General features: G+C 41.3%; 1 protein-coding gene across 1 annotated transcript; it reads right to left on the bottom strand.

The window, feature by feature from the left end:
* Positions 1–10,332: 10,332 nt before the first annotated feature.
* On the bottom strand, positions 10,333–14,435 carry cd248a (CD248 molecule, endosialin a). Its single transcript, XM_074623449.1, has one exon. The coding sequence runs from the start codon at positions 14,165–14,167 to the stop codon at positions 11,801–11,803; it is 2,367 nt and encodes a 788-aa protein (XP_074479550.1). The 5' UTR covers positions 14,168–14,435; the 3' UTR covers positions 10,333–11,800.
* Between the last annotated feature and the right edge of the window lie 1,965 nt (positions 14,436–16,400).

Genomic DNA, 16,400 nt, shown 5'->3' with positions numbered 1-16,400 from the left:
GTCCTAAAGATTTTCACTTTTCTAAATGCAAATATTGATAGTTTGAACGGTCAATATCATTGTTGTTGCTTTGGAAGTACTGTACTTATCTTGGGTATCAGTTAGCCATAGTTTTTTTTCTTTTTTGGGGGATGGACAAGCACAGAAATAGTGGGGGAAAGTATTCAATGCATCATCATTTCTTTCATTAAACATACAAGTGTAGTGCCCGTTCGGAGCGTTTGCCCATTCGGAATGGGCCGATAGCTACGCCCCCAGAAGGGCTGCTTACAGCGTTGTCAAGAGCTGTGCTATGGCTGCCTGCACCCACCAAGTGTGAAGCTGATCAGATGACTTATAGATACAGTAGATGATGCGCCGTCTGTTGACCAAATGGCACCGAATTTGTCATGGTAACTCAGGCATCATATCTACACGTCCACCAGATGTGTTCGCAATAGCACAAAGCGTTCAGGAGATATGACATGTAATTTGTAATATAAGCCTTGCCCACAGCATTTGAGCCAATTCTGAGAGCCAGCTATAGCAAAACTGTACAGAACATCAAAAATCCAAAATAGTGGAAAATCAATCTAGATGCAAATGGGGCGTATCTTATATGGATAGATTTTTCTGGACCCACAAAATCCATGGAAAAAAAATATTATTTTGTTTTTAGTTTCTGGGAGAAAGGTTCATAAGTTACAGGCAAAAATGTCAAGTTCATTGTTATAGCGCCAACATCTGGCCAAATTGCTCCACATTCGATACTGCACTCTCCTGGGTCTTCAGCAATAAACCTGCCAAGTGTGAAGTCGAATGGATAAATGGTTCTTGAGATATGCCAATGATAAATGGAAAGACAGATTTATAGTTAGATTTTCCAATGCAGTTTTTCACATTAAATATAAACCAGACATTAGTATTAACTCAACAAAACTACACAGATAAAGAAATTTTAACATTCCAATCCCTTAAAAAAGTTATGACGCAGGAAAAAAGGATTGAACACACTAACTTGAAATGCATTTAATATTTGACGGAGAAGCCTTTGTCTGCAATGACAGCTTCAAGATGCTTCCTGCACAAAGAAACTAATCTCTCACTGTGTTCAGGTGGGATTTTGGGCCATTCTTCCACACAGACAGCCTTTAAATCTTGAAGATTCCCGGGGGCCCGCTGGTGAATCTTGATCTTTAGTTCCTTCCACAAATGCTCTATTGGGATTACATGTGGTGATATTCATTCTTTTCACACCAAGTCTGACTCTGACTCCGATGACTGGATTTATTATTCTATTTGTTGCAAAACTTTGCAATATGACACCAAACTGAATTAATTACGTGGGTGCAATGGATAGCGCTAGTCCTAAACAGGGCTAATGAATGAATGATATTAGCAAGAAGTTATTGTTTAACTGCCTAGAGCACAATCACTACTGTCTAATACTTGATGTGCCTTACCACCTTTATTTTGTTACTCTGCAACCAACTGATAGTTTTCCTTGCAGTATATATGCAATATTTTGGATCATTGCCCTGCTGGAACGTCCATCCGTGTCTCATCCTCATCGTCCTGTTGGACGGCAACAGATTCTTCTCAAGAATTTTCCTGTGCATGGCTCCATTCACCCTCTTCAAGTGGTCCTTGGCTCCTACGGTATGGGCTACTTTTCTGACTAACTTTCTGACTGCCCGGTCGTAAATCTTGTGAGGAGTGTGTGGTCGGTTAACGGTGCAGTGCTGTTCCTTTCACTGGCAGAAAATGGAACATTTAGGAGTTGAGAAATCTGTCGGTAACCAGAGCCATTGCTATGTTGCTCAACAATGTTGTTGCAAAGGTCTTGAGAGAGCTCTTTGCCTCGATCATGAGATGTTTCTTGTGTGACAGCTTGGTAACAAATGATTTGTGTACTTGCATTTAGAGGTGGGTAACCCTTTTCAAGAGTAACGTACCAACATGCACTAACCCAGCTGATTCTAATTAGCACAGCATTAGTAGGATAATTAGTGGAATCAGCCAGTTTAGTGCTTTTTCTTACTCTGTGCAAAACTTTTTTCCTGTGTCATTCTAGTTTTATTGAGTTAATATCAATGTCTGGTGTAAATGTCATGTGAATAGCTGCATTGGTAATTTGTTTAATGAAAAAAATGTTGATGTGTTGAATACTTATTCCCCTTAATGTGCAAACTGAAAAAAGTGACATACATATATGCATATATATGGACACATTTACGTCACATTGATTGTGAGACGAGTATATTAAAGGATCTGCATACCCGCGGTAACCCAACACAGGTGATTTTAATAATTGTGCCTTTGTCAGGACTGTGTGGGCGTGCAGAGTGCATGTGATTTGCACAGATTGAAATCTGATTGTTAAAACCACCTACAGAGAGGTTTGAGACACATTCTAGCCAGATGTTGAAAAGATGTAAATGCATCCATCTCTCCAAGACGCACACTTAATCTTTACTCCTCCCATAGTGTAAATACAGTAAGCAGTGCATGATAACTATTCACTGTCTGAGTCACTTAATATATCCATGGTTTTTCCTCATCTCCTTCATCTCATTTTATTTATAGAGTACATTTCATTACACATAAACTCAAAGTGCTTCACATTTACAAGACAAAATATAGAAATATAGGCAAAACATACCTAAAGTCTCAAAAGTCCATGTTAGCTTTAGTCCACTAAAACTGGACAGTTTAGTTCGATTAGTTGACAAAAATGTTGTGGACATTTTAGTTTAGCTTTAGTGAAGACCAAGAATGAGCATTTTAAACAAACTTCAGAAACCCTTCAAAGAAGATTTAATTAAATTGATACTGAAAAAATCTGAAAAATATTTTGTCACCTCTTTTTCGAAAATGAAGAAATTCTGTTATATATTTATTTTTTATTCAATTTTTGTGGCATCAATGTGGCGTCTTCAGCATGGAAAAAAAGGTCCTTGACGAACATATTTTTTCAAAATTTGTGTTAACCAAATTAACACTGGTTTCCAGCAGGCAGCTGTTTGCAGGGAAAGCTCAGATAACACTGTACACTAGCACCGTCACTACCAACTCAGCACCAAACAGCAAACATTCTGCACATAAACTTTGGACAGATATTGGATGTTTGTTTAATGGAGGGAGAAACACGAGCATGGCAGATGAACTGATGTCAATATCGATAGCCTCTAACCACGTCTGAGTGCGTACAGCTCATCACAGCGCAGCCAGTTATTAAATGAATGGGGATGTTTTGCTTTTCAGGGCAGCAGAAAACGCCGTAGGAAAGCTCCGAGCATCAGTGAGTGAGTGTGAAGAGAGAGACAATGAACCAGTGATTGACAGTCAGAAGGAAGCTGAGGGGACAGACCAAACAGAGGGTCAACAGCAGAATTCATTTTCCATTATCAGAGCTTTGCTCGGCTGAAGACGTGTCTCCAGTTGTCGTCCAAGATCAAGATCGAGCAGGTGGAGACGGAGGATATTAAAAACCACAGAGTGGCTTTCCCTCCTGCTGTTTTCCATTTTGCTCTGGTCACATTTGAAGAAATCTTATCTGCTATAAATTATGTTCAAATGCAACTATTTTTCTTTGGGAATATACATTTTTGGGAAAAATGACAAACAGATTCAGACAGAATATTAACGCAGTACGTATGTGCAAAACATTCACTTCTTTTTCATTGTATATTTCTACAATATAAGTGTGTGGAAACTAAAACTGGTTAAGTTTTTGTGAAGTCTGGGCAGCTAAACCCACTGTGTCAGAGGAAAAATTATCTTAAGAAATGCATTAATAACACTGAGGTTTACACAGCATGTTTACGTTTTGTTATACTGCTAATATTGTGGATAGCACTATAAACATTTCTATCTGTTATTTGCTAGATTGATTTAGATGTATATAATTTTTATCCATTGTGGTCCAATAATAATAATATTAGCACTGACTACATGTTGCAGGGAGACTCTGGTATGCTAATATGTACTGTATAGCTATATATTACTCTCACTTACAGTATGTCTGCTTATATTGGCAACTGTATGTTACCATTCTCATTCTCTTCCTTGGTATCTGAGGTTATGTTTTATCTTCTTTCCTCACTCTTGTTCAGATTTGTTGACCTTGTTTTAAGCTGCATTTCTATTTCCGTCGTACAATGAGAGCAAAATAACCAGAGTCAAATTCCTGGTAGCCTCTATGTGTGTAGGTCTACTCATACCTGGACAATCAAGCTGATTCTGATCCAACAAGACAAACAGCATAACATAGCCTGGCACGACGGCCACATATTCATACACACAGCTGGCAGCAACATCAGCATGAAATCCAGTTTGTACACCGAACATAAACTAATTTACAATAATAATGAAATAGGTCATTAGCCCATAATTGTAAATTGGCTTTCTTTTGATGATTCCAGCAGGAGACGACGGGGCTTGGTGTTGAACACTGAAATTACTTCATAGTCTTTTTCAAAGATGAGCAGGGACAAGGCGTTCAGTCTGATGTGATGCCCTGATGCCACTTTTTAGTCTTTCTCCTGTAGGCCTTGTTATTAGGGTGACGAGGGCAGTTCACTCCTACCACTGAAGTGCTGTCTTTAGCAACAAAGAAAACAACAAGTTACACTATTACGAAGCCAACTAGGGCACTAAAGCTATAATTCAACTCTAGATCACAGCTTTAACACAAAGGTTTGGAGGCCAAGGACAAAACACGGCTGTTGTCAGACTACCTGAGCATTTTAAACTGCAGAGATGATTGTTGGACTAATCAGCAGCCAACACACCCCAGACCTAACCCACACCTCCAGTCAATCAGAGAGAGAGCACCTAGATGGGTGAACAAACATCCTCACCAGACAGACAAACACTCACTCTCACACAAAACACAAACACATTTCAATACACGGTTGAGAATGATGGCTGAACTTCTTCCTCCTGCTCCTCAGGCTTCTGTTCCTCAATTTATTCTCAATAAATTCTCATTCCTCAATTATTTAAAATGGATAAAGTAAAATTCTAGTTTGTGTTTTCGACAGTGAAATGCACGACCACTTTATGGTCGTATAGTCAGATAACTGAAACAGCGCTGACTGCTATTCACTGGATGATCCCACTGAGTGCCAAATGGGTGGACCCAGGCCCACCTGGGCCCACCCACAGCTACGCAGATTCTTACTGCTATTCACATCTTATCTCTTTTTGCAAATGAATCTATGATTTGTAAATAGATCAGTTAACTGAAGTGTATTTTTAGTGTCTTTCCCTTTATTTGCTACGGCCCTTCGAGACGAACACAACACCGTTATGTAACGGGAGCTTGAAAAGAAATAAATTAATCTGTGCATAAGAAGCACCCACAGTATGAAGAGAGGAAGTTAGTTAAAAGAAGCTTTAGAGATGACTGAGAAACTAATCATATTCCTATACAGTGGATTTACATGCGTTTTTGTACAGACATTCAAGGTTGGTTCGGAAAGTGAAATGTCTCCACAATTACTGGATGGATTACCGTGAATTTATTCATGACCTCTTCCTTTTATCTTTAGATTTCAAATTCATTCACTGACAGTTTCAAACCATCTCCAAACTGCTGGGAATATACATTCTGGTTGAGAAATACCAAATCCCCTATATATAAATGTATATTTGATTTAATTTATTTATGTATTTTATGCCTTAGTACAGTCAGATTTTGGGACACTCCCAGCAAATCCACAGAGTCACAGAGAACAAACATCTGCTTGTTTCAAATGCTTGGAGTCTCAGCAGTCATGGAAACAAACAAACAAAAAGCTCATAGAATCATACTGAACGCATTTGGCTTACGGTCCGTACTGTATCATCTCAGCTACATATGCTGCTATCCCCACGAAACGAGTCACACGGTGTGCAGCTGCTCTCAGGAGTCAGACAGAGGTCAGTAATGACATGCCTCTCTTGAGGTTTTTCATTTGCTTTCATCACAGTATATAATCCTGGTTTATAATAATAACTAGGCTCTTATTGGCGTAGCCATCATTTCTGTCAGTTATAATAACAATATACTCACCAAAGTACAAAGTGAAAGGGAATGCGGTGTCGTCACTACAACAAAGTCAGACGGGTCAAGGAACACAAGCAGGCAGACGATCAGACAGGTTGGAAACAAGCCAACAGATTATCTCAACCACTTTATTTAAGGTACAACTGAAAAAGTAGGTAGACCAGTGGTAAAAATGAGCTTTAGGACCTGAACACCAGATTTTTACTTTGGGAGACAGTGCCTCAAAATGAGGTAATAACGCAGGTGTTGCCTTGAAGTGCTTGAAGTAGTAGGTGTATTACTTATAGTAGATAACAGTCGGCACACCCACAGCCTTTTGAAACAGACAGGAGTACCGACCCCGGAGCAAAGCAATACAGTGCTGTGGACGGGGACGGCAGAAAACGTGTTTTATCCACCTAAAAAAAAGGCTCATCTAAAAAATCTATATCAGTTTAAACCTTATAAAAAAGAAGTATACTTTAAGTTTATTTTATGAAGTAACGTTTTTTTTCATACTTTATTTTTTCCCCTTTTTTTCGAGGTTGTTTTCATATGCAATTTACAGTTCGTAATTACAATAGTTTATAAACCAATGTTTTAAGTAGTTGAGCTGAGACGAACACAATAAGTACACTAGAGAAAACAACTTCAGCATTCAAAACTGAAATAAAATTGAGAAAAATAATAATAATAATAATAATAATAATAATAATAATAATAATAATAACAATATTAATAATAATAATAATAATAAAAAGAAAGAATATAATAAAATAATAATAATAGTATTGATACAAAGAGAAAAAAGTAATAATAATAATAATAATAATAATAATAAATTAAATAAACAAATAAGTTAATAGAAAAAAAGGGGGGGTATGAAGTAAACTTAAGTATACTTCATACAAAAAATATAACACACAAAAATGTATACTAATATCAATGTAGTGTACTTGTAAGTGTACTACTTCAATACTTCTTGGGACTACATTTTATTTTGTTCTAAAACTATACTATCATTATACTGATAGTTTACTAATTTTATACTTGGAGCCCATTTTCTTGTATATGAAAATGTACTTCAAATATACTCTCAGCAAACTACTAGTTTAATAGTTTTACACTGCAAGTATACTTGTATATACTTGTAGCCCACTTTCAGTAAACTACTAGTTTAATAGTTTTTATACGTCAAGTAAACTTGTAGCTCACATTTTAGTTTATGAAAGTATACTTTGAAGTATACTTAAGTTAAACGTATATACTTATATGTGAGGGTCACGCTGCCACTCAGCAGGCTGGTTGGGTTAATCATCTCTGAGGAGAGGCAGCTGTGGAGCCTCATTGTCCCTGATGAGCATCAGGTGGTTGAAGCCTATTTCTACCTGTGGTTTCAGTGCTCAGGTGCTGACTCATTGTCTCTTTGTCAGAGGTAGTGAGAGTGCTGTCCTGTTTTTGCTCTATCTGTATAGGGGTGTGTGTGAATCTGCAGAAGTACCACGTGAACCTATCTGTGAGATTTAGCTTCTCTTCAGAGCTGGAGTCACTTAGAGTGGGTTAGGTCTGTGTGGCCTGCCTTCGCTGGTTCTTTTGTTTCATTTATGTTCTAGTCAGCTGCTCGGCAGCGGCGTTTTAGTTTTAGTCTTTTCAAGATATATTGAGTGTAGGAAGTCTTCCTTTTAGGCCTGTTTTCATTTAGTGTTTCCCCTCTCCCTTTAAATCGCTTGTGACTTTTTGTGGTTATCCTTCTGGATTCATTTATAGATTCGCTTGGTCTGCAATTGCATCCCTCTCCCCGTTCCCCTGACACTTATACATATATGCCGTTAGTTTACAAAGAAATGAAATGTTACATTTACATAATTTAATATGTCAACCGGTCCTAAGAAACTGGGATGAATACATGGGAGATGACAATTTAATATTACTACATGCTGTTTAGCAAATCTCATCAAACCATCTTAATTAAATGCACACACTTATCTTGTGTCTATGTTGTAGGATTTTGTTGATTGTACTAACATGACTAAATCCTGTTTGCTCTAATGTGAACGAGTCAAATAAATACCTCTTAAGTCACTTCACCTTTATCTTTTATAAAACAATATAGTGTAATACAGTGAGGAATGTGCCAAAGACAGTATACAGTGTGTGTTTCATCAACTGTTCTCTTTGAACATTCAGCTGCTGGCATAAAAGCTAACATTTTATTACTTTTCTAAGGTAAATCCTCTCCTCCCACCCCAACATATTGGTCTAAGCATCCTGTTAAATACATTTTATAATCTATTACAGGTGGGATTACTCATGTAATCTGTTTTTAAAGACCTGCACCTTCATGGAACATCTGTTGCCGTCCAACTCCATCAACACTTTCAGAAGAAATTCAAATGTGTATCTCAGATCCTTGGGGTGTAGTTTAAACTGTAGATCAGGCCAAGCAGGACTGCACACTCATTTTAGCCACATCTCTCAGATCTTGCAGAACTTCAACTCCCTCAATTATGATGCCAACATCCTCAGGTGGATGTGTGGGCTCTGCTCCATCATGTCAGATAATGGCTTGTCTTGTTTACCTGTCTGATCTGTTTGTGTTTGTTGCCCCGCCGCCGGACTTGTTTTAAGTGATGTCACTGTGCTCCCAGATCTTAGGAATAACAAACACAATGTTATTATTACTGATAGGAATGATGGGGAAACACCAACAACTGGATACTTTAAAGCACATCATCTGTACATAATATACATCAGCTGGACTGACATCATAATGTCTGTTTCAGAGAGGGTTACCACAGAGCTCAGCTCACTGGTGACTGGGTTGTGTCTGTATACTGAGAGCTGTAGAAGGGATGACAATGTTGAAAATAGGTCAGAGGGGGAGAGAGACAGTTAGAAAGAGAGCGAGAGAGAGAGAGACCCCCTCTGAGAGCCACTCACAGAGCCAGAACCTGGTTTTGATCAGCACATTCCATTAGTCAATACAATCACAATGCGTCCTCACTGCCAGTGGGGACTACGCTCTCGTATCCTGTTGTTTTCCGTAAAAACATTTTCTTCAAAGTTAGGGTTCTTTGGGGATAATGGTAATTTTTTGAAATTACAGTATCCATATTGCCACACATACAACCTCCCTCCCTCCCTCCCTCCCTCCCTCCACCCACATTCATTCCTCCACTCTACTGAGGAGGAAACTCCTCTCATGGCTTTTAAATTCACTGCTGAGTCTCAGAAAAGCTGAATATAACTCAGAAAATTGCATCAGACGTCCAGAGCAGTGATGTCATCGCAAACACAATAATAGACAGCCATCCATAAATCCCCTTCTCATATGTTTGACAAAAAAAAAAAAACTCAAGGTCGGCTAGATACTAGCTTTCTCTGGCTTTTAAACCCATTTCGCAGTCTTCCTAAGCGGATGGTTCCCTATATGTCCAATACAGTATCTCCATGACAACTGACCAAGCTTCATCCCCAGATGAAGACTGTGAGATGCAGTTGAAAGCCCCAGTAAAAGCTATACATACTGTATACCACAAGTTAAAGCGTCAATAAGCAGAATATTTTTGACATCATTGGGCAAAAATTCCATAATAACCTTTTCAGTATATTGTAATTCAAGTGTTCTGAGAGAAAACTAGACTTCTGCACCTCCTTATGGCTCTGTTTTCAGGCTGGGAGACTTTGGCCAATTACAGTTCATTTCAGAGAGAGAGAGCGTTCCTATTGAGCGTTTCTATTGGCTGTTCATTCAACAGAGACAGCTGTCAATCACTCGCAAACTTCGATAAAACGGTCAAACTAGGCAGCGCTGATCAAGTTTGCTTAGAAAGTTTGCTCCGGCTGGTGGGCGGTGCTTGGTATTTCCTCAACTTGATCTCAACATGACTGCCGGGACACAAACTTTCTCATTTTACAGCTAAACAGTACACTACAAGATGTTCCTGAAAACATTTGAGGAGAGACAAAAGCATTACAGTAACAGAATATTGATTCATATTTGATCAGCACTGCCTAGTTTGACTGTTTGATCAGAGTTTGCGAGTGATTGACAGCTGCTCAGAGACGACAAGGATCCAGCTCGGCTCTGATTGGTTATTTTCCTCTGTCTGTGAAATCTTGCAGATGCCATTAGGAGCACCGGAGGACACACATGATTTGTTTCAGATTACCTGTCTCATGCACTACTGTCAGGATATTGCGACCGTTTTATAAAAATAACTTTTTTTTAATCATATTTACTCCAATTCTACCTACTGCAGCTTTAAGAAATGGTTTTGCCAAACTATTTCCAAGGTCAATAATAAACTTTCACGCTCAACCCTTGTCATAGTTTTTAATTCACAATTTCTTAACATGTAAAATGAAAAAAAGACATCCGATGTTTCTTATATTTCACAGTCTTATTAATAAAACAAAGACAAGTTTCATATGTAAATTTGGAATGGCACTTTGTTTCCCCAGGCATTAAAAAGCCATTTATCCATTAACCTGTAAGTGCATTCTTCATTTGTTTCTTCTTTGGTTTATAAAGTTTGTACATCCTAATATCCAATGAGCACTTCTCCAAAAAAAGTCAATGTACATTTTGCCCTCCATGTTATTTAAAAGTTGGGAATCTGAGATCTTTACGATATGATTGTCTTTTTAAAATGTAAAGTTGCAACTGCAAGGTGTACCACTGACTGCGGTGTTACACAGTTGGATGTGATCCAAACAAGGCTATAAAACATTTCAGGGCTGGTTTAAGATGAAAACCTTCCGAGGCTGCACTAATGAATTAGGGTTATGAAGGGTGACTGATGGCCATGTCGTGAACGAGGCCAAGGCTAATGTCAACCACCAGGCCTGACAACATTCCCTGTGCAGTGTGAACATCTGCTCTTTCACCTCTTTTCAGAAAGGAGAAGTGCTCTTAAACTGGGCATGAGTGGGGGAAAGCACTCCCATGTGCCGACAGACATTCCTCTGCATATCACCAGTTTTATGGGGTCCATGAAAAAAAAGGTATGTCAATGAATTATTATTAATTGTTACAAAAAAAATGGTTGAAACAAACATAAATACAAAAGAACCACTATATACAAATAAGGTTTTGGTCTTCTTATCAAACATTCAACACAGTGATTTCTGCTTTCACAGCGTTATCATGTGACTGCAGAATGTCTTCACTCTCGAAGGGATATTTGCTTACAGCCTCCTTTCACCCACTGCTGATGTGAGCTAACAATGCATCAAAATCCCTTTTTAACACAGTTGAGAGTAACAGTTATCTACAGTGATGTGCTATTGAAATGAACTGAGCCTGAGGATTTTGCATGGAAGAAACACCTCACATCAAAGTTTTGCTACCTCAATAAGGCGGAATGCCTTTTTTGCCATCAGTACATTGATTCCCAAGGCTCTTTGCAGGATCTGACTGTGAAATGTTGAATAAATGACTTCACACAATATTTTCAGATATTAGCAGATGCTACTTATGAAGACACTAAAATGTTATAATAATGTACCCTAGTGCAATGATGAAGCAATCAGATCTTGTGCTGTGTGGTCAGTGTATGAAACATCGAAGCAGTTTGTACCACATAGCAACCCCATCCCCAAAACAGGTCAGTGGTCATCATAGTCCCTTCCCCACAATTGATATTTAACAGGAATATCCAAAAAGCGTGGGCAGTTCCACAGTCAGAGGGTGAAACATTTAGCTTGTCCCTTACCAGGTCCATTATTCACTCCTGCTTACTTCTGAAGCAGTCTGTTTATGTGAATGTCAGTCCCTCTCCTGTCTGTTTAAACATGGGTCTTGACCCCTGCTGAGGGGTTAGGAGCTCCCTGTTTATCATGAGCCCCAGAGATCCAGTGGTAGCAGTCAGTGGCATTCTTGTTGCGTGAGTGAACAGCACAGCGGGTGCAGTAGACGATTCCCAGCGCCACCATTACTACAATGAAGATGCAGATGGGCACTAGGAGGCCCACCAGGAGCCAGGTGCCGCTCTGTTTCTGCCCTCTGTCTTCCTGGACAGGATCCAGGATGTCAACGCTCTGGCCACCGTCGCTCGGGGGTGGCTCGGAAGTAGTAAGCTGGGTGGGAACAGCTGGGTGTGTGATCTCCACAAAGTCCTTTTCCTCCTCCCATAACTCCTCCTCTGGGAACTGAGGGATTTCCCTAAGGGGGTGCTGCTCTTCTTCTGCCTTATTGTGGTAGCTGGAATCCGTAGGCATGTTGAGGTCTATGACTGAATCCTCTGGATTTCCTGGTTTCTGGCTGGAAGTGGTGAGCCCCGCCCACCAATTCCAAGCTCCCTCAGAGATTGTAGAGGTGGAAAGGAAGGGGAGAGCTGTGGTGGTCTCCTCCTCGCTATCCTCGTCGCCTTCGTACCAGTCTGGGGTCGCGCTGGAGCTGGTGGTGGGTGCAGGCGTGGTGTAGGTGGTGGTTGGAGACGTGGTGTAGATGGTGGTTGTCAAAACTTCCAGCTCAGACTCATATATCTGCTCCCACTCCGGCCATTCAAGTCCTCCATTGTGTGTGTCTTCCTCAGCCTCCTTTGTCGGAGAGTCCAGTGCAAAATCAGAGGGCAGCTCTTCCTGAGGGGCACTGGTGACCCAAATGACATCAGAATCCAAAACTCTGGGTGGGTCGGTCAGCCAGTCCAGAGCTTGCTCCTCCTCTGGAGGCCAGTTAGTGTGGCTCTGCTGCGGGTTCCAATCATAGTCCACAGGGTCCCATACAGATCCAGGCTGGTGGGTGGCCCAAGGAAAAGGAGGGGTGACAGCAGATTGGTCATCTCGTTCTCCTCTCTTGCCACATGAATAGTGATCAGACATGAGTTCATAGCCTTCCTCGCAGTAGCACTCAAATCCACCCTCATAATTCACACACATCTTCTCACAGGTTCCGGGGATCTGGCACTCGTCGGTGTCTTGGCATTTGCTGGGGTCCTCGGGCATTGGGGAAAAACCCAGATGGCAGTGGCAGATATGAGAGCCTAGAGTGTTTTCACAGGCGTGTTCACATGGGTCATTTATACACTCATCTATATCCTCACACCCGCCCTCATCATCCGGATGGTAACCCTCCCGACACCGACATTCAAATGTCCCCGGAGCATTCACACAAAGCTGCTCACAAGGACTCTGGAGGCACTCGTCTACATCCAGACAACCACGTTCATCTGGTGCAAGCATGTATCCTTCAGGGCAGGCACAGCGGTACCCATCTGAGAGGGGCAAGCACTCAAACTCGCAGGGGGCCCCTTCACAAACATCAGACAATTCACAGTTCAGCCCATTGTCTCCTAGTTGAAACCCGTCGGCACACTCACAGTAGAAGTGAGCACCGGCCGGCCTGCAGAAATGCTCACATCCGCCATTATCCTGGTCACACCAGTCGTGTGATACAGGGGGATCGGAGCAGAGGGGGGAATCTCTTGACCACCCAACTGAGCCGTCTTCCTTCAGCCTGCACAAAACTGACTGTTCCTCCTTGGTGCCTGCGGGGCAGGGCACGGTAGCAACAGATCCAAAGGGCAAATGGGTTAGCAGTGTGCTTAGAAGGTTAAATGGTGTAGTGTAGAGGGCATTGCCTGCCCCTTCATTCCACAAAGCAGGACACATTCCTTTGTAGGAGTAATGGCAAAGATACCCATCTACAGGGACTGAGCAGGAACCATCCAGCCATTTGAAGTTATCACTCTGCTCCTGAGTGTTGTAGCCCATAACCACGCAGCGTGGCATCGAGCACTTAGTAGGGGAGTCCTCTTTCTGCCAGTTGGTATACTCTGTGTCCTGGTCACCAGTAGTCCAAGAGAAACCCCGCAGCGGGCGTGTGGTGGCACACTGGCGAGGCTGGCGCTGCAGGCCAATCCATACCTGGACGTTGGTGCGCGAGAAGCGCAAGTCCAGAGTGGAGAAGAGAGTGGCAATAGTGGTGGCATCCTCCCTGCGTTTAATGGTAGCCAGGTTGCCACCTTTGTCCTTGCAGGCCCTCCACGAGTCCAGGAAGATCTTGCGTTGGAAATAGACCACAAAGCAGCCGTCCGCATTGCATAGTGCATCCCTCTCGTTCAAATCCTGACCCAGGACTGAAGAAAGTCCAAAGAGCAAAGCCAGCAGGGAGGTTAAGAGAAGAGCAGCAGCACTGCTCACCAGGGAGCCCATTTTTTTAGACCTGAATATATCTCTTCACTCTCCGCCTGTCTCTTACGCTGACTTTCTCCACACTTTTATCTACCTGCTTTTTAAAACTTTCTCTCAGCCTTGGCCCACTTTTCTTTTCTATCTGAACTTTTCTCCCTTCATTTGAACCCTGATTTTTTTTTTTTCACTGCCTGGCTGTACTCTTTACTCTACGCTGCTGAAACAGATCTGTGCTGGAGTTGAGTGCATGCAGATTGTCCCAAGAAGGGAGGGAGGGGAGAAAAAGGGAAAGGGAGGATAGAGGGAGGGAGATATAGCAAGAAGGGAGGTGGGCAGAAGTGGAGAGAGGGAGGGAGTTGAGGAAAAGAACTGTATGTTTTTGGAAGGGGGGGGCTTTGTGGATGTGTGTCAGAATGGGGGGAGGTGCAGCGAACTGTGCATTTCTTTCTTTTTCAGAGCATGTCATATGGTTTTCATAAGCCCCGTACACGGACATAGTTTGGTACTCTGCCATTTACCCGCACATACATGCACACATGTTCATATGCATCAACTTGTGGCACTTGAAAAAAATTTTAATAAGTCAAATGAACAAATGCAATACATCAATTGACTTCTATCTCCTCTTCTTTGGCCTTGAACTCCTCTGTCTTCATTTGTGAATCATTTCTCACATCTTTATTATTTAGTATGACTTCGACCACCAGGTTCGTACCATGCATAACTCCTATGGAGTTCAATATCTTTGAGATTATGTGTTTTGTCTGCTTCATTTTGTTTGATACAGGGCGATGGGAGGTTTTCCAACAGGCACTCCACATGCATTTTCATGATGTTTTAATTTGTTTGATGATGTGTGTACTTTAGTGTGTCTGTGATGAGTTTGTTGATGACAAAAAAGCTGTTCAGAGGTGTAATATGAAAAGCTTTGTCATCCGTCTATTTCCACACATCTGGCACCCTACTAACAACACAACCCTAGGCCAGAAAGTAGATACTGGTTCCTGCACAAAAGGTCCGCAGCTACATTAAAAACAACAACGCTCTGCTCAATGCTAATAACTCTCAGATTGGGATGGGGAAGTAGGGAAAGTTGTCGAGGTCACCGGTGTGGAGGAAGAGGGCCTCTGGGTTTGCTGTGAAAACAAAGCTGGTTTGCTGTGAAATGGAGACTTATGTTTCGAAACGGGGAATGTTGGGAGGTAAGGGGGTACGCATGTGTGTGTCTGGGAGAGGAGGCTGAAGAATGGGGGATGTGGGATGTGGGGGGTCAGTAGCATGAGTCCTGTGAGTCTGTTATAAATCTAGCTGACTGTTGTGTGAGAGCCCATGCTGCGTAGTATGCACCTCACTACTAGAGTGGTGTAAAGTTAAAGAGCACCTGAAGCTACAGTACAGTGAAATGCCTGTGGGTAGGCAGGACAATTATACACAATTTCCTGTTTTGTGCTCTTAGTTTGTGCATTGAAAGTACAAGTACTGAAAGCTGGCACTGAATGCTTGTTGTGCTGTAAAAGAGACCGGTTAAAAAGAGATTGGTGAATGCTGAAGTAGCAGAAGCAAGGATATCCTGACTTTTAGTCCCTAGTATGGGTCAAACTCCAAAAACATTGGATCCTACATCTCCCATGATGCACCGTTGTTTTCATTAAAGTCTCGCTGCCTGGCTTGCCCACATCTTTCAAATGCAATAAAATGCTACAGGAATGAGTCCTAAAACCCGGATATGAGTTAGCATTTTAACACTTGTGCTTCTGTCGTCTGGTAGTCTATATGGGTTTTTTGAATGTGTTTTTGGTTATAATAAATAACGTCTGTGGTTAACACATGCTGAAGAGATTTTAAAGTTTTGATCTACCAGCACTTTTGGTGTGTAAACTGCTCAGAAACCCCCTTATTGTCAATCTAGCTAGGAAAGCCATCTATCCTCTGAATGCTCTTGGTCTCTTGTTTGTGGCTGTAAAGTTTCATGAGGATGTGATTATCCTAGAAGTCAGCACAGGTCATTTTATACAGTGAGGTCAAGTTTTAAAAATGGTTTCACTATATGAAATCGCTACAATGCGGCCAAACATCATCACACATGAATACAGTTGGGCTCATTGGATCCACAAGAGTCTCAGCATTTACAGCGATACTGTCTGCAATTCCAAGACTGTTTATGGACATGCAGAAATATTCAAATACACCATTTTAGAATAAGCGAAAATAACACATTTATACTGCATGAAAAAAAACTGTATTGTTTTTTGCC

Source organism: Sebastes fasciatus, chromosome 22, assembly GCF_043250625.1.
Source record: "Sebastes fasciatus isolate fSebFas1 chromosome 22, fSebFas1.pri, whole genome shotgun sequence".
NCBI classification, from domain to species: domain Eukaryota; kingdom Metazoa; phylum Chordata; class Actinopteri; order Perciformes; family Sebastidae; genus Sebastes; species Sebastes fasciatus.
Note: the sequence above shows the minus strand (reverse complement) of the source record. Positions and strands in the feature narration are given on the sequence as shown.